Consider the following 21,290-nt stretch of genomic DNA (forward strand, 5'->3'; position numbering starts at 1 on the left):
TTTGCTGCATCTTTGTTTTTGTTCCTTTTTTGTAATTTTTTTTTTTTCTCTCGGTTGCTTACATATTTTTTAAACCTTTTTTTTTAACTAGTTCCAGTTGTCTAGATCTTGATCTTTTAAAAAGTCAGTGAACCTGCCACGTGGTCTGTAAAACATGAACTGTTGGGGGTCCTTGAGGACTGAGGTTCACAAGGTTCCCAGTGTGGCAGTGACCCTCCAATAATGTATCGGTAGGAGGTGGGCATTGTCCAGGTTCTAGCGGAAGCCAGGTTGAGCTTAGAGAGGTTCCCACATGCAGTCCTCAAGGCACCCAACTGTCCAGGTTTTAAGTATCTCCATCCAACAGGGGACTTAACGAGTTCCTTGTTTAGGGGTGGATGTATTAACGGTGGTAATCCCAGCGGGGACTTTCACAGAAAATATCTGGGCATTCCACTGGTAAGTAGATGTGCACCAGTGGTGCACCATCATTGGTCAGCTCCACCAGGTAAAGGTCCAGATCAACATTGGAGTAGAGCCCTAAACTTTCACATAAAAATAGACTCATCACTAGAGACAGGATTATATGCATTTGCATATTTTGCCCATTCTCACTGGTTATTGCATATTTTACCTAAGATCTAGTGATGGTGCATATTTTAGGCCCTGCCCCCTTTCCACCCACGAGTCACAGCATTGCTTTGCCCTGCTGCTGCTGGCCAGGTAGTAGTACGTTTATTTATAAGGCGCTGCAAAGTGTCCGCAGCGCCGTACATAGCAAACAAAACAAATGACAAGGTAACGTACAGGGTGTGTTGAAAAATACAGTATAAATAGGGGTATAGCTGGTAGAAATAAAATCAGCATCAGTTCAGAAGTAGGTGTCAAAATTGTCGAGGAGACTGAAGATGAAGTAGAGGAAGGGAAGAACAGGACAGGAGGACAGGTGAGGTAAAGAGGTAGGGTGAGTACGTGAGGCAGGAGGACCCTACTCATAAGAGTTAACATACTAAAAATAGGTGGGTGGACGAACGAAAAACAACAGGATAAGTAGGAACGTAGGGGAACGGAGGCAGGATAGGAGGATCAAAAGAGGTTAGGAGGAGGGATAGGCTAGTTGAAAAAAGTGGGTTTTGAGGGAGCGCTTGAAGGAGGTAAGGGAATCAGAAAGCCTGATGGGTGGCGGGAGGTTGTTCCAGTGCAGGGGGGCAGCGCGAGAGAAGTCTTGGACACGGGAGTGGGAGGAGGTGATTAGGTGAGAGGTCAGTCGGCGGTCAGCGATGGAGCGAAGAGGACAGGAGGGAGTGTGGATAGAGATCAGTGAAGAGAGGTAAGGAGCGGTGGAGGAGGAGAGAGCCTTGTAGGTGGTGGTGAGGAGTTTAAAGAGAACTCTGAAAGGAATGGGGAGCCAGTGAAGAGATAGAAAGAGGGGGGAGGCGGAGGTAGAGCGGCGGGAGAGGAAGATGAGCCTAGCAGCAGCGTTAAGAATGGTTTGGAGAGGTGCGAGGCGGGTGAGAGGTAGCCCAGAGAGAAGGATGTTGCAGTAGTCAAGGCGGGAGATGACAAGAGAGTGAATGAGAATTTTGGTCGCGTCAGTGGAGAGGAATGGTCTGATGCGTGAGATGTTGCGTAGGTGAAAGCGGCAAGACTGTGAGAGAGCACGAATGTGGGGGGTGAAAGAGAGGGAGGAGTCAATGATGACACCGAGGCAGCGCGTTTGGTCGGTGGAGGTGATCTCAGTTTCACCAATGCTGATGGAGATAGTGGGAGAAGAGGGGATGTACGGGGGATGGAAGATTAGAAGTTCAGTTTTAGCCATGTTTAGTTTCAGGAAGCGTTGGGTCATCCAGGCTGAGATGGCCGTGAGGCATTCGGAGACCTTGGACAGGAGTGATGGGGATAGGTCGGGGGAGGAGAGATAGATTAGGGTATCATCAGCATAAAGGTGGTAATGAAAACCATAGGAGCTGATGAGGGTGCCCAGAGAGGTGGTGTAGAGGGAGAAGAGGAGAGGGCCAAGGACTGACCCTTGGGGAACACCGACTGGCTGCGGGGTAGTAGGAGAGGAGGAGCTCGGAGTGGAGACAGAGAAGGAGCGATCGGAGAGGTATGAGGTGAACCAGGAGAAGACTGTGCCAGTGATGCCAAAGGAGCGGAGGGTGTTGAGCAGGAGAGGGTGGTCAACAGTGTCAAAGGCTGCCGACAGATCAAGCTGGATGAGGATAGAGAAGAGGCCTTTGGATTTAGCCGATAGTAAATCGTTAGTGACTTTGGTCAGGGCAGTTTCAGTGGAATGTAAAGGGCGGAACCCGGATTGGAGGGGGTCTAGAATGGAGTTAGCAGTAAGGTGGCTTAGGAGACGATTATAGGTCAGATGTTCTAGGAGCTTGGAGGCAAAAGGGAGGAGGGAGATGGGCCTGTAGTTGGATGGAGAGTTGGGGTCCAGATTAGTTTTTTTGAGAATTGGGGAGACAAGAGCGTGTTTGAAGGAGGAAGGGAAGATCCCAGAGGATAGGGAAAGATTAAAGAGGTGAGCCAGGTGAGAGCAGACTGACGGACTGAGATGACGGATAATATTGGAGGGGATAGGATCGAGCGGGCAGGTGGAGGGAGAAGCGGATTGAAGGATAGAGTGGACTTCAGCAGCAGTGGTGGGGTAAAATGAGGACAGGGGTTGGAAGGAGGGGAGTGGAGATGTAGGAGGGGAGGAGGGAGAGGATGAGTTTATGGCAGCAGTGGTAGTGGTAGAGTGTGCAGGCTGGGGCAATATGTGCGCAGTGTGGGGAACCTTGGATGTACGCTATGTCTGACACTGCTCTAGGCTGCCAATCCATGTTAAGTCAGTCAGGGCGGATGCCATTACGAAGCTCCTGAACCTTTGCCTGCCCCTGGCCTGGGACTTTACACCAAGAGACAGACTTCTGCAGCAGAGGAGGCAGGCAGAAGGGTTGTGACATCACACGGCACGGAGGAAATGCCGTGTCACAGTGAGTATGCAGCGCAGGGAGGAAGCCTTTCACTGCGCCGCCCTCACATGCTATGCTGACATTTGGTCCATCGGGCCGGAGATGAGGGTCCGTGTAGTTGAAGCAAGAAGAGCTTTGGACGCTGCAGTCTGCTGTAGCAGCCAGGAAGAAAAAAATCCTGTGTACAGCACTAAACATCTGCAGATGCTGTGGCCCTAATTTTGAGGTTTATTTGCAACTAATTGTATGCTGATTTTTAAATAAATAAGTTAAAAATTACTTTTTTTTTTATTTAATGTAGCATATTTTAACACACTTCATGCATATTTTAAGTATTTTTCATGCATATTTCAAGCTTTTTATGTTGCATATAATCCTGTCTCTACTCATCACCATGACAGAGTAATGATGCCCAGCAGCACAGCTGGTGACATGGTCAGAAGTAGTGCATTTCTATTTCCTCAAAGCTTGGAGAGAGAGATAAAGTACCAACCAACCATCTCTTCACTCCTTTATCAAATGGAGCCAGTAATATGACAGGAGCTCTGTCACTGGTTCTTTAGGTCTTCAAGTTTTGATACATCTCCCCCTTAGTAAACTATTGGCGCTGATCGTTTAAGGTCAGGGATAGGGAATCTTTGGCTGTCCAGCTGTTGTTGAACTATACATCCCAGCATACCACGCTACAGTTTTGGTATTTCTCCATGCTAAAACTTGCAGTGCATGCTGGGATCTGTAGTTCAACAACAGCTGGAGGGCCAAATGTTCCTGATCCCTGGGTTAGGTGATGGCCAGACACACAGAATGACCTCTGCTGCCTAAAGGTGGCCATACATCAGAAAGATATTGTACCCAATCATACAATCTCAATTGATTATAAGATGGATTGTATGCATATCGTGTGTATACAATCTCCCGACCCCGGGAGATTGGAGAATTGGTCCTCTGATCTGACGTGCTGCACTTCAATTAGGATTGGGAGCAGATTGCATGTGCTTTTAAGCACATGCAATCTGTCATTAGATGGCTTATACAACCAGAGTCATGTGACACTCCCTCCCTGACTAGCAGAGAAGAGAGGTGCAGCTTCTGGGCGGCCCCTGGTAGTGAAGATGCCGGGAGCCGCATATGTTTCCAAGCGGCAGATGGGCGGGCGGCTGAAGAGGGTGGTGGATGTCCTTTTGCACAATTCTGTCACTAATCTGGAAACCGTTTTCAGAGGATTGCTGCATTTGGGCTATTTAATAATGGAATAACACAGCAGATGTGAGCAGATTGGTAGTTGCTGGCAACCTGTAAATTAAAAAAATGGATTTTTGATACTCCTATCCTTTTGATCCTAGTAGGCCAGCCCCCTATTTAAATGAAACCTCAATCATTGCAGCAGATGGATTGTATGACTGGTTGTATGATGGATTTTGAATAGATTGTGTTTCCAAAACCACCAAGGACTGCCGTGGATTGCAAGGGAAATTGTACACAATCCTGATTGTGACCGGTCTTAAGACCGGTCTATGGCCAGCTTAAGGCAGGAACTGGATCATTTTTAGGCCCATGTGGGGACATGGAGAAGAGCTGAACTACTTGTAGGAATCCTGAAATGCTCGATCAGCTTGTAAGATCATCTGCTGGGGTTTTTCTGATAAGTCACATTTGCACCACATTAATAACACTGAAAAAAAAATGTAACCCCTACCTAGCAAGTAAATATAACCTAGGTAGGACTCGTACAGGATGCTGTTTTGGCAGGTGGAATAGCAACATTGCCAGAAGACCTGCTCTGGAATCCCAACCACTGGCGTTCTGATAAGTAACCGGGTGGCATCATAAGTGGAGGTGAGGAAGATTAGGTATCAGTGGGGGACTTATGCTGGCCACACATCAGACCAACTTTCCTCCAACCATCCAACTAGTTGGTTGGACTGAAAATCTGGTACTGTATGGAGGCAAATGCCAATAAGCAATTTGCTCACAAACCGGAGAATGGACAAAAACATTCAGTGCAATTGTTTAAATCAAATAGTTCCAACTACGGTACAATGTCTGAGTGACAGTTGTTGTCCATTTTCAGATTTGGGAAACAAATGACTTAATTACAATTACATTTGCTCCCATCCAGTACCAGGTTTTTATTCCATCAAACCAACTAGTTGGATGGTTGGAGGAAAGTTGGTCTGATGTGTGGCCAGCATTAGGCATAGGCTGTGGGGAGGTTAAGTATCGTATCCTGACTACTGTCAGGATTCCTTAATGTACTAATGCTGCCCTCAGCAGTATTAGTGTGGTTCCTGCTTTGAGTTCCACATTAGTTGTCGTCGTCCCTGCACTCTGTCAATCAGTGCTACTTTATGCTATTATTAAAGTCTCCGCTCATGAACTGGCCCACTCAGCTAGTAACCAGGTCCACTTCTGCTGTTGATCAGATGGGCTTCCAAAGAACAAAGGGTTACTCAGTGTACTAGGAGCCCTAGTTCTAAAGCTGCCCATACGCGCCCCGATACAGGCGTGCGTTGTGGGCTTAAATAGCACGGATCACATTGCATTGCATGCGATGTGATGTGAACTAAGTACAAAAAGTATGTGCAAGCACATACTTTTTGTACTGTGCGATGAGGTGCCGCAGGAGCGCGCACCTCAAAGCACAGCCCGGTATCGCAGCGTGTATGGGCTGCTTAACGAGGATGGAGGAGTGCTGCGGCTACAAGCTTGCCCCCTCTCCTGTGAGAATCTAATGATTTGATTGGCTAAAAAAACTGTGGATACCCTTAGCAAGCATTGGAAGATGACTAAATCACTGCAAAATGGTCTGACTCATCAATATACTCTAGGAAAAGAGAAGAAAGGACTCACCTTAATGCATTTTGAGTGGTGTTTCGTGGTTTGGGACCAACCAACTATTCGCTGTAGTGCACATCTTAAACCAGGCCTGCAACCCTCCAGATGTTGTGAAACTACACATCCCAGCATGCCTTGCCGTAGTTTTTGCATTCCCTAATATCAAAACTGTGGCAAGGCATGATGGGATGTGTAGTTTCACAACAGCTGGAGGGCCGCAGGTTGGACATGCCTGTCTTAGACGTTGCAAGTTCTGTTGACCACAAACTCTTTTTGGGTCCATAAATGATGGCACTTGGACAAACCAAGTACTCCACTGGTGGTTGGCTTCTGACCATAAGTGGTCATCTTCTGATAGGTCTCTGTGATGCAGACATTCAGGAGCATCTAGCCCAGGCATTCCCAACCACGGTCCTCAAGGCACACCAACAGTGCAGGTTTTAGTGATATCCAGGCTTCAGCACAGATGGTTTAATCAGAATCCCTCAGATACTAATTAAGGCACCTGTGCTCAAGCCTGGATATCTACAAAACCTGCACTGTTGGTGTGCCTTCAGGACCGTGGTTGGGAATGCCTGATCTAGCCTATGAGCCAAACAGATCTTATTTAATGTAGCCCAGTGGTTCTCAAACTCCAGTCCTCAGGAACCCACAAAGATCATGTTTTCCAGGTCACCAGACAGGTGCACTCATTACTAACTGACACATTTTAAAAGATCCACAGGTGGAGCTAATTATTTCACTTGATTGTTTGAGAAGACCTGCAAACCATGCACTGTGAGGGGTCCTGAGGACGAACTTTGAGAACCTGTGATTTTAGCCCAACCAGAAGAATCTGTGCGGTCATGGATGGAGTTATGTAACATTTACCGTTCTACATGTAAGAACAGCGTCAGGTATCCTCTTAAAAAATTAGCATTTCTTAAAGATCAAATCAAGTACAAAAGGACTGAACTTTATTCATAGGAGATTTTCACTGCACATGATAAAGCTTAGTAAAAAGTACTGAAAGATGAAAGTCCAATGTCTTGGCGAGAAAAAAAAAATCTCTAAATAAAATTGCCAAATAAAAAGTAAAATTAAAAAAACATGCGCTCGCCCTTGCAATGTCCATAAACCAATTATTCACAACTGTTAAATTACCTGATTTTCTTCAGCAATCAATGTGTTAAAATATCTTCTCTGAGCTAAAACTATAAATATAGATTTCTCGACCAACGGCTGCTACATCACTTTTTTTTTTTTATATATATATATATATATATATAGTCTCTGAAAATGCATCATCAAGTCTTTTGGTCAGACGGCTTGTCCTGGGCAGCGTCGCTGGGCGGAGGCGGCACAGTGTCTGTGAGATGATCGGTTCTGGGCGGAGGCCTCAAATGTGGTGGGGGGTAGAAGGTCTCACTGTGCATCGGATAATTGGAGAAGTGCTGAGGGTGCGGTGGTAGAGGACTTCTCACTATGGGAAAGTGGAACACACAAAAAAATGATTCTCTCTCAGCAAAGTAGATAGCACTCAGAAGATTTCATGTACACTGCGCGGCGGCATGTAATACAGTAAATAAAGAAGACAAAGCAAGTCTTAGGTGTCAACGTTTCGGGTAATAACCCTTTATCAAGACATGTCCTGGGGACAGAAAGGCACCGGAGTTGCTGTCTATTCGTTTGTGAGTGCCTGGACTCCACATTGCATATGTGTATGCATATGTGTTTAAGGTGCCCAGAAACTACGCCGATTTGTGCCAATTTCAACCTGATGGCCGGTCCCGTGCGGGTTGGACCGTGGAGATTGAACTGCCTGCACATAAAATCTATCCTTTTGGACCCATCAGTGGCACATCATGGGTACTTTTTATGTATTGCGTCTGAGTTTGTAGGTGTGGGCTGGTCCTGCCAGCGGCAGAAAAATAAAAAAACTTTCAAAGACTGGCTGCCCGCTGATTGGCTGACTGAATTCTCTCAGCCAATCAGCGGCCGGACAATCTTTTGACAGAGTTTTTATTAACCCTCCCTTCGCAGGGCTACCCCGTACCCGGCGGCTCACTCACGTCAGGTATCGCACGCTGCATGGAGTATTGAGGATAGATGTATGATGCATCCATATGAGGTATAATTTGGCTATGTGGCCCTAGCCATTCTGTGCAAGCGAAACAAAAGGTGTCGGCAGTGACTAGCCGGCCACTTGATTGGAGCCGACTTTGCCAAGACCAAAGTTTCATTGATAAAGGAGGAGACATTTTGTACGGGTTCCTTAGTCTTGTTGGCCTGGATGCGATATACTCCTGATCCCATTATTGGTTAGGCACTCCTCATAGAACAATGGAGCAAAGAAAAGCAGCATCCATTCAGATCTTTCCATCAGTTGTGTGACTTGGCACAATGGGGCCGATTCAGAGATGCACATGCTGCCGAGGTCAGTCACAGAGGAGTGACTGCACTTACGTCTAGGCCGCACAGCATGTTTGCCCTGTTTGAGTCGCGGTTCCAATTTCCGATACAGAAGTGGAAATGTAGTGGGTGGTGAGAGGGAGGTCTTAGCACACGCGTGCAGATGGTTCGTGTTATGGAAGGGCCGCGACGTGCCTGTGACCGTGGTTCTTACCACAGACACTCAACACACAGACGGAAACATTGCACCTATTTCAGAGACAATACAGAGAGACAATATTATACTTACTTGTGATGTGAGGGGGTGGCATTCCTGGGTAACCGGGAGGTCCGTACATGTCCATTGGAGGAGGGGGCATGGGGAAAGGTCTTCTAAAATAAGGTGCCCTGGGGTCCATGGGTAACAAGGGGACCCTCATTGGTGGAGGTGGGTGCATGGGATACTCATTAGGTGGCCCTTCCTGCGCTTCACTTTCCTGATTGGGGGCCCCGGGTGCATTCTGCAGAGAACAAGATGCATCTGGTTATCACACACTGGCCAAACAAGCTATGACATCACTGAATGGGGTTATGCAGGGGGGGAATGGGCATACGTACATTGGTGTCATCTGTCCCATTCTTACTCGTGTTCATTCTTTGCTTATATTCCGGGGAAAACCGTCCATCTGCCAAAGAAAAGGTTTATTCCCCACTGCGACCCACTAAATATCTACTTGTTCCTAACAAAACTAATATGTCAATTACAGAGTTAGTCCCCGACAGAACCAGACGATGGGTTCTAGCTTTCCTTTTACCAAAATACAAAGTGAATGAACAGTAGAGAAATCTAAAATCAAATCACTATTTGGCGTGACCACCCTTGGCCTTCAGAACGGCATCAATTCTTCTAGGTGCACTTACACCCATGGTCATGGTAAGTCATGAATTTAGGATTCTAGTCAGGTGTATGGTTAACCAATCATACCAGAAAAGTGATAATGGTCATCATTTTCTTATATTTAGGTTGAAAAACAGTCATTAAATGAAACAGAAACAGCAGTGTAGGAGGCTTAAAACTGGGTGAGGAACAGCCGAACTCTGCTACAAAAGGTGAGGTTGCAGAAGACCGTTTCATATCACAGGTCACACCATGGCAAGACTGAGCACAGCAACAAGACACAATGTAGATATACTGCAGCAACAAGGTCTCTCCCAGGCAAAGATTTCAAAGAAGATGAAGTTTCAAGATGTTCTGTTTAAGCTCTTTTGAAGGAGCACAAAAACAGCCAATGCTGAGGACCGTAGACGCAGTGTTCGGCCAAGGATATAGATTTTATATAGAAGAATTAATAAGGCAACTTGCCTTGATGTCCTTCAAATGGTGTGCGATAGCAAAGCTATCCCGGCAGCACTCCAAAGCAGTTTTTTTGTGTGTGTCTACAATCACCGCAGTTAGCAACTTCATTGTTTCAGATACATTTATCTCTCCGCAGGAATTTCTTGCAGCGAACTTCCTGCCACTGATCACTACAATTTGCAATGAATGGAGGAGAGTCATTTTGGTTTTGATACAAAACTAGAATTTCTTTAGAAAAAGCTTCCAAACCTCAGTTCTCACACTAAAGGCCAAACATACTGGGCGACTTTGAGCTGAAAGCAGCTCAATGTTGTCATTTGAGATGCTTTCAGCTCAAAAGCCGCCCAGTGTGTACGGACCAGCGGTGAGCGCTGATGCTCGCTCCTGCATCATGGCCGGCCTCCGCTGCTCATCTGCTGGTATTACCAGAAAATGAGCAACGGGGTGGACAGCTTTCCATAGCGTCCTGCTGTCTACCCCCAGGAAAATCGCTTAAACGGGCGAAAATTCGCTCAGTGTGTATGGACCTTAACAGTACAGGTTTCAGTGATATGCATGCTTGAGCATAGGTGTCTTAATTAGTAAATACTTGCAATAGTATAATCAGGCGCAACTTAGAAAAGTAATATAAATTAAATTAATTAATAGATATATAAAAATATATCAAAGCCACAGCTCAAATTTTGCTGCTCCCAGAAAGACTAAAAAAATCTTAAGTAAGAAGAAAAACTAAAAAAAAGAGTACCGGTACCGGCTCACCGTGCATCGGAGCAACACCGGTGGTAGCAGACACAAAAGTAGGAGCATCTCTGCATCTATCTCCCTGCATAAGCCGGTAATATACCTACTTATCAATTCTATCTGGAACATTGTCGTAAGACGAAGCATCTGCTTTAATACCCCCCCAATTAAGGAAACAATTTGGACATATAGGTCTAGAGCAGGCATGTCCAACGTTGGCCCTCCAGATGTTGTGAAACTACACATCCCAGCATGCTTTACCACAGTTTTGCTATTAGAGAATGCAAAAACTATTGCAAAGCATGCTGGGGTGTGTAGTTTCAAAACATCTGGAGGGCCAACGTTGGACATGCCTGGTCTAGAGGGAGCTCCCTGTATGAATTATTTCCAATTACACTCAATCTTTGGGTCATTTTGAAGGCATAATACTAATCATCAGGTTCTAAGTGGATAAAGTTGGATGTTATTAAAATGGAATCGGGACATCTGTCAGAATGAACTTAGGTCTACAGTCATTAGGTCGACCCCACTAGGTCGACTGGCAGGAAGGTCGACCTGACTTAAGGTCGACATGGGCCAAGGTCGACATGACTTAAGGTCGAATTTGCATAAAGGTCGACATGAGGAAGGTCGACTGGTCATAAGGTCGACATGGGTTTTTCACTGTTTTTTTTATCCGAATGTCGACACAGTCGACATGGACACAGTTGGCAATGAGAATTGGACGCTCGCTGCGCTCGGCACACTATTTTATTCTCCCACTACGCCCTAGTGGATGGTAGGGCATGAAATACCACCTGTCGGCACATGTCGGCTCAAAAAAGTAAAAAACCCATGTCGACCTTATGACCAGTCGACCTTTATGCAAATTCGACCTTAAGTCATGTCGACCTTGGCCCATGTCGACCTTAAGTCAGGTCGACCTTCCTGCCAGTCGACCTAGTGGGGTCGACCTAATGACTGTAGACCTAAGTTCATTCTAATAGATGACCGCATCCCATTAAAATTATTATTTTAATTACTGTTTAAATAAATTGCATTTATTTAGATACTGATAGAATTTTATTCTGTAGGTCTTGAATTTAATATATATTGGGTTTAAATATTTATAAATAAAAGATCTACACAGTGCGCTCTCTCCTTTTAGTTTTTCGTCTTAATTCGTACCACCGTTTTCTGATTTAACCATCTATGCGGAATCCTGGGTTATCACTAAAAACCTCACTGTAAGTGTGCCTTAAGGACCGAGGCTGGCAATGCCTACTCTATATGGTTTGCTCTGTGTACTTCAAGGTGACAGAGGCAAAGGACTGCATGTGTGGAGTAGGAAACATTCTATTGAGTCTCCCTGTGCAGAAGCAGGGGTGTCACATCAATTCCATCATCAACCGTTTTATTTTGTTAAATTAACTGGTTCAATCTGTCCACATACAAAAACTTTATTTAGATTAATATATAGAAGGGGGTTACAATGAGCTGTCTTTATTACATGCGTTACGGGTTATTTCCATAATAGGAGCACATCTAGAAAAGTGCTCCTCCAAAGCAAGACCGGACACTGGAAGAGAAGTTTCATAGCTTTAAGCTCCACCAAACAACAAGGAGTGTCTCAGAGTGGGTGCGCTGTACCTTACACAGTTTAGGCATTTCACTCTGCAAAACTACAATACACAAACAGCAGCCCAGGAGAGTAACTTACCCGGCGCGTCCATGAATGGTTTACCCTGATTTCTGGTTAGTTCTGCGGGGCCTGAGAATCTGCCGGATGGAGCTGGGTGGTAATAAAATCGTTCTGGCCGCCTTTGTGGAAAATGGTGCTCTGGGTACGGCAAACCTGATTTAAATCGGGGAAAAAGGGAATCACCAGATATGGGCAAAAACACAGCATATAAAAAATACATTGTACTTTTAAAAAAAAAGGTTAATCTGAGGAAATGAGGGGGAACTACAGAGTATTTAATAGCACATGCATTGTGCCAAGCAGATTTCTGCGTGGAGGAACTTAATGGTGCACTCCCACACTGGCGCTTATACATATAAAATGGTGCATTTGTTCCAAAATGGCCGACTTTGGTCAAAAACAAACTGAGCTGCAGGCTGCATTTCCCAGCTTCACAAATGACTTTACGGAACAGGATTACTGCCTTCTATAAGACAATGCAGTAGATGTATCAAGCAGTGAATAGAGTGGAGAAGAGGGCTAGTGGAGAAGTTGGCCATAGCAACCAGTCAAAGCGCTTGAATTATGTTATGTATAAAATGTGCTTATCCGCTCAAAAGTAAAAAACAATAAAAGATAAAGAGTAAAGCAATGCAATTTACAATGTTTACAGCCCTCCGTGGGTATTTGGTTCCGATATGCAGCACTATTGTGGAGACCCTTGGCAGCCCTATCTGTCCCTAAGCTTACCTAGGTCTTCTGGCCTTCTATCTTCTTCCAAGCTGCACTCGTTCCGGACTCGAAACGCGTTGGAAGCCTGCGGAAGACAGAACTCAGTAGCACAGCACACCGCCGATAACGGAAGTCACCACATCCGGAACGAGTGCAGCGTGGAAGAAGAGATAGAAGGCTGGAAGACCTAGGTAAGCTTAGGGACATATAGGGCTGCCAAGGGTCTCCACATTTATGAAAGTGTATCATTTATGAAAAGCTGCTAAACTGAGCGCAGACCGCACTTTGTCACTCTTTTCATAGCAACCAGTCAGTCAGGAAACCTTCATCAAGTACACTCTATAAAATAATAGGTAGATGGTTGCTATAGGGAACATCCACTTCTCCATTTCTTTTCTCCATTAACCCCAATGGTTAACAGTTGACAAGCAGAATACCTGCATGGATTTACCATGTACTAGATTCTGAACATACTAATCAGACACAGGAGTAGCTTTACTTTTCTTATGAATCAGACGTAGTGGAAACAGCAATACACAAAATGGCTGCCTGCACTTTACCACATGCCTCACTTAAGAATGGGTCGGCTGGTACAGCCCAGAAAATAGCTGCCTTGGCTCTGCAGGTGACGGTTATACAACTGCTAGGGGAAATTATTTGTTTCTGGTTAGAGGCAGACCGCTACCTGGTGGAGGAGGAGCATTCTTCTGTTCTCTGTCCCATGGTGGTGACAAGGAGCCGGAATCCGATAGGGTGCGCTGGTGGTCTGATTTTCTATCTGCATTGATGTCCCCTCTTTCCTTAGGCCCTAGGTATGCTGGGTAATATCCTGGTGGTCTCGCACCTGTCAGTGTAATGTGAGCACGTATTCCATTTGTTACACATCAAAGACAATGTGAAAGGATTACAAAACGTATGCAAGGTAACATAGCAGCTGTAGCAACCATTGTGCCAGAGGTTCCCAAATGTGGTCCTCATGGAAGCCCACTGGTCCAGGTTTTAGTGATATCCATCCTTGGCCATAGTTGACTTAATTAGTACCTCAGTCAATTTCATTCAACCTGTGCCGAGCACTGGATATACCTAAAACCTGGACCTTTGTGGTGCCTTGAGTAGTGGGAATCTCTGCATTTTTCCAGTTCCTCGGACTGGGGCAAGGGAGAGACAAGGTTTTGTAAGTCAGAGATATTTGTAACCATATTCACATCAATCGGTCATAGCTACAGACATGCACAGGATCTGCATTCTCTTATTGCTTGAACTGTGCTAGCGCTACGGCGTAACGCCGAGCACTGGGGAACACTGACCAATGAGGACTGGCCAACTGTCCAGGTCTATGGAGAAAAGACGTCTGAACACCCAGGTATAAAAAACCATACACAAGACATAAATACTGCGTAGAAATTACCTCTGTCTGCGGGAAGCATCGGGGAGATTCTCAGGGGGCCGTCCAACAGAGTGGGCGGGGAGAGGAAAGCCCGGCTTTCAGGGAGTCGGCCAATCGGAGACAATCCATATGGTGAGCCGTCTAGAAATACAACAGGATTACAAGACACGATAAAAGTCTGAACAAACGTCAACTTTTATTTTGTTCAGCCCCTTCCAACTTTGGGGGAAACGTTTTCACAATGGCTGCACCACAAACTGCGCCTGCTCAAGGATTCTGGACAAAACTTTTCTTAACAGCATAACAAATACAGTAATTGTGCCACCAGCTGGCCAGGCTATACAGGATGAAGTGATGCAAGTGAAAGTTCTAACCAATCAGCTCCTTTCATTTTTCAAAAACAGCAGCTGATTGGTAGGGGCTCTCTCACTCTCCACGCCACAATATATCTCCCCCTGAGTGCTCCGTTTCCTCTTATCCTCAACTGCACTGCTGCTGGGGTCAGTAGTGTGCATGGGGGAGGGGGGTGTTTGCAAACGGTGGCAGGTATAGTTACAGCAAAAAAGGTGGCCCCACCCTTGCGCGGTAAATCCTGTCCCTTACTTTTAAATCACAGGAGCTACCCTTTCTAATGGCGGGTTTTGGCCCTGGGAAAATGTGCAGAGTGACACGAAAAGCAGCCTATAGGCTTCTATAGGGTAATGCCAGCACAATCCGCACCAAAACACCAGCACCCGGGACTTCGTACATACATGGGAAATGCGGCAAAACCTGTTTTTGAGTGAATACAGGGGGAGATTCAGGTTGGCTCACACAGCACATTTGGTTTGCTAATGGACAAAACCATGTGCACTGCAGGTGGGGCAGATGTAACACGTGCAGAGAGAGTTACATTTGGGTGAGGTGTGTTCAAATGGAAATCCAAATTGCAGTGTAAACATAAAGCAGCCAGTATTTACCCTGCACAGGAACAAAATAATGCCCCTTTCCCACTGCTGCCTTTAAACGGTATTTTGCAGATTTTTGAGGGCAAAATACCGTTTAAGGCTGCAGTGGGAAAGCGCCAGAGTTGAAATACCGTTTAAAGTTAAACGGTATTTCAACCCGTTTTCAGAGCAGGGTTTTAGCCGGTAATCTACCGTTTAAGAGGCAATGGGAATGCCTCTTAAACGGTTTTACCAGCAGATGCAGCGAGGATGGCTCATATTTGAGCCATCATCGCTGAATCTGTATACAGCAGCCGGGCTGAAAGATGCGCGGCTTTCAGTCCAGCTGTCTGCTCCCTCCCTTGCCACCCCCCTCCCCGCCCGCAGCGTCATATACTCACCGCTGCTCACCGGCGCTGTCCCGCTGTCGCTCACCGGCGCCGTCCCGCTGTCAATCACCGCCCGGCAGTCCTGCTCCCCCGCCCGGCCACACAAGCTGGGCGCTCCGCCCCTCCCGGCCTGCTCACCACGCCCCCCGCTGAACACGGAGACCTGCTCGCCCCGCCCCCCCCCCGCTGAACACGGAGCCAGTAACGGAGTATCAGCCAGTAATATATACATTGCTGGCACAGGCCAGCAATGTATATATTATTGGTACCACTGCACACCAATGATTATTTATCAGCCAGTAATATATACATTGCTGGCACAGGCCAGCAATGTATTTATTATTGGTACCACTGCACACCAATGATTAATTATCAGCCAGTAATATATACATTGCTGGCACAGGCCAGCAATGTATATATTACTAGCACCACTGCACACCAATGCTGTAAAAACGTTTTGAAGAGCTAAAACGTTTTACCTGCAATGGGAATGGGACTTAAATGGCATTTCAAACTGTAATCTGCTGCAGTGGGAATGCTAAATACCGTTTAAGATTACCTGTAACTTAAAACGGGTCTGCAGTGGGAAAGCAGCATAACTCACCCAAATCTAACTCTCTCTGCACATGTTACATCTGCCCCCCTGCAGCGCAGATGATTTTGAGACAACATAAATCACCCCCATAGGGCAAGGACTGACGTCAATGGCTTTAAAGCGCTGCGGTATAGGTGATTAACTAGTAATAATAACGTGAGGGTTCCACTGGCCCTCATCACAGCAGGCCTCGCCACTAGCATTAAGCATGGGATCCAGGCGCACCAAGAGACTACAAGATACTGTCACTGCATGCAAGGAATCAGCATAAACATATATACCTGGGTGGTTAATAAATACATCTGCATAAGCTACCAGGAGAGAGGAGGGAAAAAAAAAAAAGTCACAAAATAATTTACAATAGGAACCTTCATACACTGTAACAGTGATCATCCTAGCACCTTGCATCTTTACAATCCCCTGCAGTTCCTCTTCCCTGCCTGAGGTGTCGCTCTCTGCTGCTGTGGTGTTGTTTTTAGCACAGTGTGGTCTGTATTTCCGCACTGATATTGCCTTATGCCAGCAACAGTGGTAGTTAGGTCCACTCAATACAAAAATATACATTGGTGATGAGTAAAAGGACACTAAGCAGGCAAGTAGCTCCCTCACAGCCAATCAGCTCCTACCTCACAATTTACATATTGGAGCTGATTGGCTGGTGCATTATCACCTTGCACATAACCCTCATTATGGGGATAGATACCACTTATCCAAGCTTCATACATTTAACCATTACTCTCATACAGGGCTACGTGCGACCTCATATCCCTGCTTCATGTTCACAGCAGACGTACAAGCCCTCTCCCCGCCTGTGGCTTCCTGAAGCTGCTGTGATGTTCGGGAGCCAAGCCTGTGTCCTTGAGTCCGGTAGCCGGACTTGGCAGCACACATTACAGTGGGAGGGTGGACTAGAGCCTTATTATTCCAGGAAAGCCGCCAAAGCATTCTTCTTACAGCAACAAGGTATCTTGTGTTTTCCTTTCCTCTTCAAATCACTCATGAAATATTATACGGTCATTGACTTGCAGAGATCCGCAGTGAAAGCCGTACATTAACCAAGGACATAAGAATCAGGTAGGGAGGGCCCTGCTGGTGAGAGCGTCCATCCCTACACTATATTGGTGCTTTACGTAGGGAAAGGACTCTTACTGAGGGATCACATCATTTCTCTGGTCCTGAATGTTACAATGGAGCAGATGTATTAAGCCTTAACAAGAGATAAATTCAAGTGTGATAAGGAGAGATAAACGTCCAGCCAATCAACTGCCAACTACCATGTTACAGGCTGTGTTTGAAAAAAAGTCAGTAAGGAGCTGATTGGCTGGACGTTTATGGCTGGACGTTTATCTCTCCTTATCACCCTTGCATTTATCTCTTGTTAAGGCTTAATACATCTGCCCCAATGTGTGCACAACATATCACTGTAAGGTAAAAGGAACCAGGAGATAATAATGATGAAGTTACAAGGGCCCCCATACCTCTACTGATGGCTTGCATCACGTCCAGGGCGAAGGGATCTTTCTCCAGGAGATCCAGTTTATATTCCGCCTCTGTTAACCTGCCGATTATGAGAACAAAGACATTTCAGGAACGCAAGACGTTTGAGATAAGGTTGTCAACGTGGGAGATTCCGGTTTACAAACAAGTGGCATAATGGTGACGTTTGAGCACTCAGAACGGAATTCGATATATGAAATACAGAAAAACCATCCGTGCTGCAGACACATATACAAGTGGTGCCGAGAGGGGGGAGGGGGGCTACCTTTTACCCAGGCCCTTTGGCAGGGCTCAATCAAGCTTGCCCCTCCCCCATTGCAAGGAGAGTGAGAACCGCTGCTGCAGGCGCCTCTCTCTCACATCCAACCAAGGTAACGGTCATTTTTTTTTTTTTTTTTTTGAATGAGGCCTGGCCACCCCTCCTTTGACCACGTCCCCTTCTTTTACCATGGCCCAGGTGACCTTTCGATGCGCACATATACAATAATATGGATCTATGTCAGTGGTTCTCAATCTCGGTCCTCAAATACCCCACACAGAGCAAATTTTCCAGGTCTCCACAAGTGAAATAATTAGCTCCACCTGTGGATCTTTTAAAATATGTGAGTGAGTAATGAGTGCTCGTGCCGGGTACCCCCAACGTGAACTGTTGGGTGGTACTTGAGAGCTGAGGTTGGGAACCAGTGATCTATGTAATGTGGAACTAGTCAGCAATCGATCATCATCCATATAGGAGAAGCAGATAACTACCCCTTCTGTGTCACTCCTGCCCAATTAGAATGCAAGCTCTTACGAGCAGGGCCCTCCCTCCTCATTTGCATTTCTTATACACACACACACACGCACAGATGGAGCTGCCCTCAGCATTGCCGAGCGCTCGCCAGATTCCCTTAGCTGGAGGGCAGCGATGTGCGGGTTGGCGGACGGGGACACGCGAGCGGATCACTCACTCAAGCATCCCCGTCAGCAAGGCAGCAGGGACAGGGTGCTTCCCTGCCCATCTCTGCTTCAGGGAGACAAGCAGCGCTTCCGACAGAATGGGGCGTGCTGGCTCCATCTGTATTCGTTGTGGAACCCTTGGGGTACCATATAAACCATAATAAATAATAATAGATGCGTACGGGACAGTATATAGCACAATGAGGAAACATTACATCCATGATGAGAGAAGCGCTGGACTCACTTTTGCCTCAGATGTGCAGCTTCTTTCTTGACGTCGGACAAGTAGCGTTCGGCTGCCCGTGCGGTGAGCTATATATTGAACACACAATAGCATATAATTCATTGCATGTATATTACTGGACTAAAGAATATATAAGGAATGCCTGTAACAAGCAGAATAAACAGGTTTTCCTGTAGACAGTGGGGGGTTGTGCTCATCCATGAGAACGCAGTTTATCAGTTCACCAGGAGACAAGTCACTGTCCTAGCAAACAGAATGCATCTGCGGTTGTGATGTCACTGGCTCCCAGCAAATAGGACGCATTCTTAGCAAGACATTTTTTCCCTAATCACTTCTTATCACTAATTATTAACACTTAGTATCTCACTGGCATGCCGCACTGGGCTTCCCAGCTTATGATAGTTTTTTTGGGTGTCGCACCCTGCACCTAGATATAGCGCTAGGGACCCCCAATACACAGAGAAGCCTTGACGCGGCTTGGGGGCATAGCATACACCTGCGCAGGTATATGTAACCAATATCTCTGAATTCTATTATCATGTAGTGTTCTAGATTGGTTACTAACATTACCCAGTGTGCTGAGGGAAAAAATGTCTTGTTTACTTACTCAGTATTAACCCCTCCCTCATGCACCTGGGTAATGTTACTGAACTAATTGAGCATCTACCACTATTTGTATGTACGCATTGTTAGCAATGTCATTGTTCATCCTAGCGCCTTGCATCTTTCAAAAAAGATTCAGGGCGCTTTTGCTGCAGTGATTCTAGCACAGTTCACACATATCAGTAGTGAAATACAGACCACACTATGCTAGAAGCACCACAGCAGAGAGCGGCACCCCAGGCAGGGAAGAGGAACTGCACAGGTTTTGGAAGATGCAGGGTGCTAGAATGAACATGAATCAATCATCGGCTCCTATCAAATAAATAGGATGCACCTTTAGTGACCCTTTAGTGAGGTCACGGACCCTAGTGAATGGGATGCACCTTTAGTGAGGTCACTGACCCTAGTGAATGGGATGCACCTTTAGTGAGGTCACTGACCCTAGTGAATGGGATGCACCTTTAGTGAGGTCACTGACCCTAGTGAATGGGATGCATCATTAGTGAGTCACTGACCCTAGTGAATGGGATGCACCTGTAGTGATGTCTGACCCTAGTGAATGGGATGTACCTGTAGTGATGTCTGACCCTAGTGAATGGGATGTACCTGTAGTGATGTCTGACCGTAGTGAATGGGATGCATCATTAGTGAGTCACTGACCCTAGTGAATGGAATGCATCATTAGTGAGTCACTGACCCTAGTGAATGGGATGCACCATTAGTGAGGTCACTGAGCCTATGGAATAGGGTGCACCTTTAGTGATGTCTGACCCTAGTGAATAGGATGCACCTGTAGTGAGGTCACTGACCCTAGTGAATGGAATGCACCATTAGTGATGTCTGACCGTAGTGAATGGGATGCACCTGTAGTGAGGTCACTGACCCTCATGAATGGGATGCATCATTAGTGAGTCACTGACCGTAGTGAATGGGGCGCACCTTTAGTGATGTTTGACCGTAGTGAATGGGATGCACCTTTAGTGATGTCTGACCGTAGTGAATGGGATGCACCTGTAGTGAGGTCACTGACCCTCATGAATGGGATGCATCATTAGTGAGGTCACTGAGCCTATGGAATGGGATGCACCTGTAGTGAGGTCACTGACCCTAGTGAATGGGATGCACCATTAGTGAGGTCACTGACCCTAGTGAATGGGATGCACCATTAGTGAGGTCACTGAGCCTATGGAATGGGGTGCACCTTTAGTGATGTCTGACCCTAGTGAATGGGATGCACCTTTAGTGATGTCTGACCCTAGTGAATGGGATGCACCTTTAGTGATGTCTGACCCTAGTGAATGGGATGCAAGAGTCCTAATAACATCGATAGTTTGCATTCTCATGAACAATGGTTGAGCTTATAAAACACTGGACGGAACTGTGCAGAACATAGGAGCTCTCTAATAAGTATAACTGGTTCTTCCTCAGCACTACTATTAATAATTAATAAATATCAACACAGAGCAGATGCACAATATCATTATATACACAGAGCAGACACAGAGAAGGGCGTACGGACCCATGGACTGGAAGCAAGTACATGTGCAAGGATTCCACTCACCCAGTTATCATGGGATTTCTTCTCATATGATGTGACCTGGGGGAAAGAGAGAACATGGCGTTCACAGAAATCACAATCCGTTCTGTTCTATCCTGAAACAGATGTGTTAAGGGCTCCAGAAATAGATTATGGGGGTCTGTAATTACAGCACACTGATGTGATCCGCGATTGACAGCTGGAGGATGTATAAATGTGTTTCAGTGAGACCTCAAATCACCGTATCAAAGGCAGACGCCTAACCACTAAACGCCATTTCCCAGGCACACCCCTAATCACCGAATGCCATATCCCACACAGACCCCTAACCACCGAACACCATATCCCGCACAGACCACTAACACCGTATTCCGCACAGACCCCCCTTAACACAGAACACTGTATCCGGCGCAGACCCCTAACCACCGGACACCGTATCCGGCGCAGAACCCTAACCACCGGACACCGTATTCCACGCAGACCCCCCTTAACCAACAGACAATGTATTCGGTGTAGACCCCGTATACGGCGCA

The 21,290-nt window shown here is 46.2% G+C and overlaps 1 protein-coding gene across 6 annotated transcripts in view; it reads right to left on the minus strand.

The window, feature by feature from the left end:
* Positions 1 to 7,039: 7,039 nt before the first annotated feature.
* MIA2 (MIA SH3 domain ER export factor 2) overlaps positions 7,040 to 21,290 on the minus strand; it is a 48,799-nt gene continuing 34,548 nt past the window's right edge. For 5 of the 6 annotated variants that reach the window (XM_083167078.1, XM_083167076.1, XM_083167079.1 and 2 more), the window contains 10 exons: positions 20,782 to 20,817; positions 18,618 to 18,685; positions 17,416 to 17,495; positions 16,219 to 16,248; positions 14,049 to 14,168; positions 13,326 to 13,484; positions 11,948 to 12,082; positions 8,769 to 8,836; positions 8,461 to 8,671; positions 7,040 to 7,242 (listed from right to left, as the gene is read on the minus strand). In XM_083167078.1, the coding sequence (XP_083023204.1) occupies positions 7,067 to 7,242; positions 8,461 to 8,671; positions 8,769 to 8,836; positions 11,948 to 12,082; positions 13,326 to 13,484; positions 14,049 to 14,168; positions 16,219 to 16,248; positions 17,416 to 17,495; positions 18,618 to 18,685; positions 20,782 to 20,817 (1,083 nt within the window). In that variant the 3' untranslated portion in view covers positions 7,040 to 7,066. The remainder of the gene's footprint in view (positions 7,243 to 8,460; positions 8,672 to 8,768; positions 8,837 to 11,947; positions 12,083 to 13,325; positions 13,485 to 14,048; positions 14,169 to 16,218; positions 16,249 to 17,415; positions 17,496 to 18,617; positions 18,686 to 20,781; positions 20,818 to 21,290) is intronic. The other variant, XM_083167077.1, reaches the window with a different exon arrangement.

Source organism: Crinia signifera, chromosome 12, assembly GCF_055691185.1.
Source record: "Crinia signifera chromosome 12, ASM5569118v1, whole genome shotgun sequence".
Taxonomy (NCBI): Eukaryota; Metazoa; Chordata; class Amphibia; order Anura; family Myobatrachidae; genus Crinia; species Crinia signifera.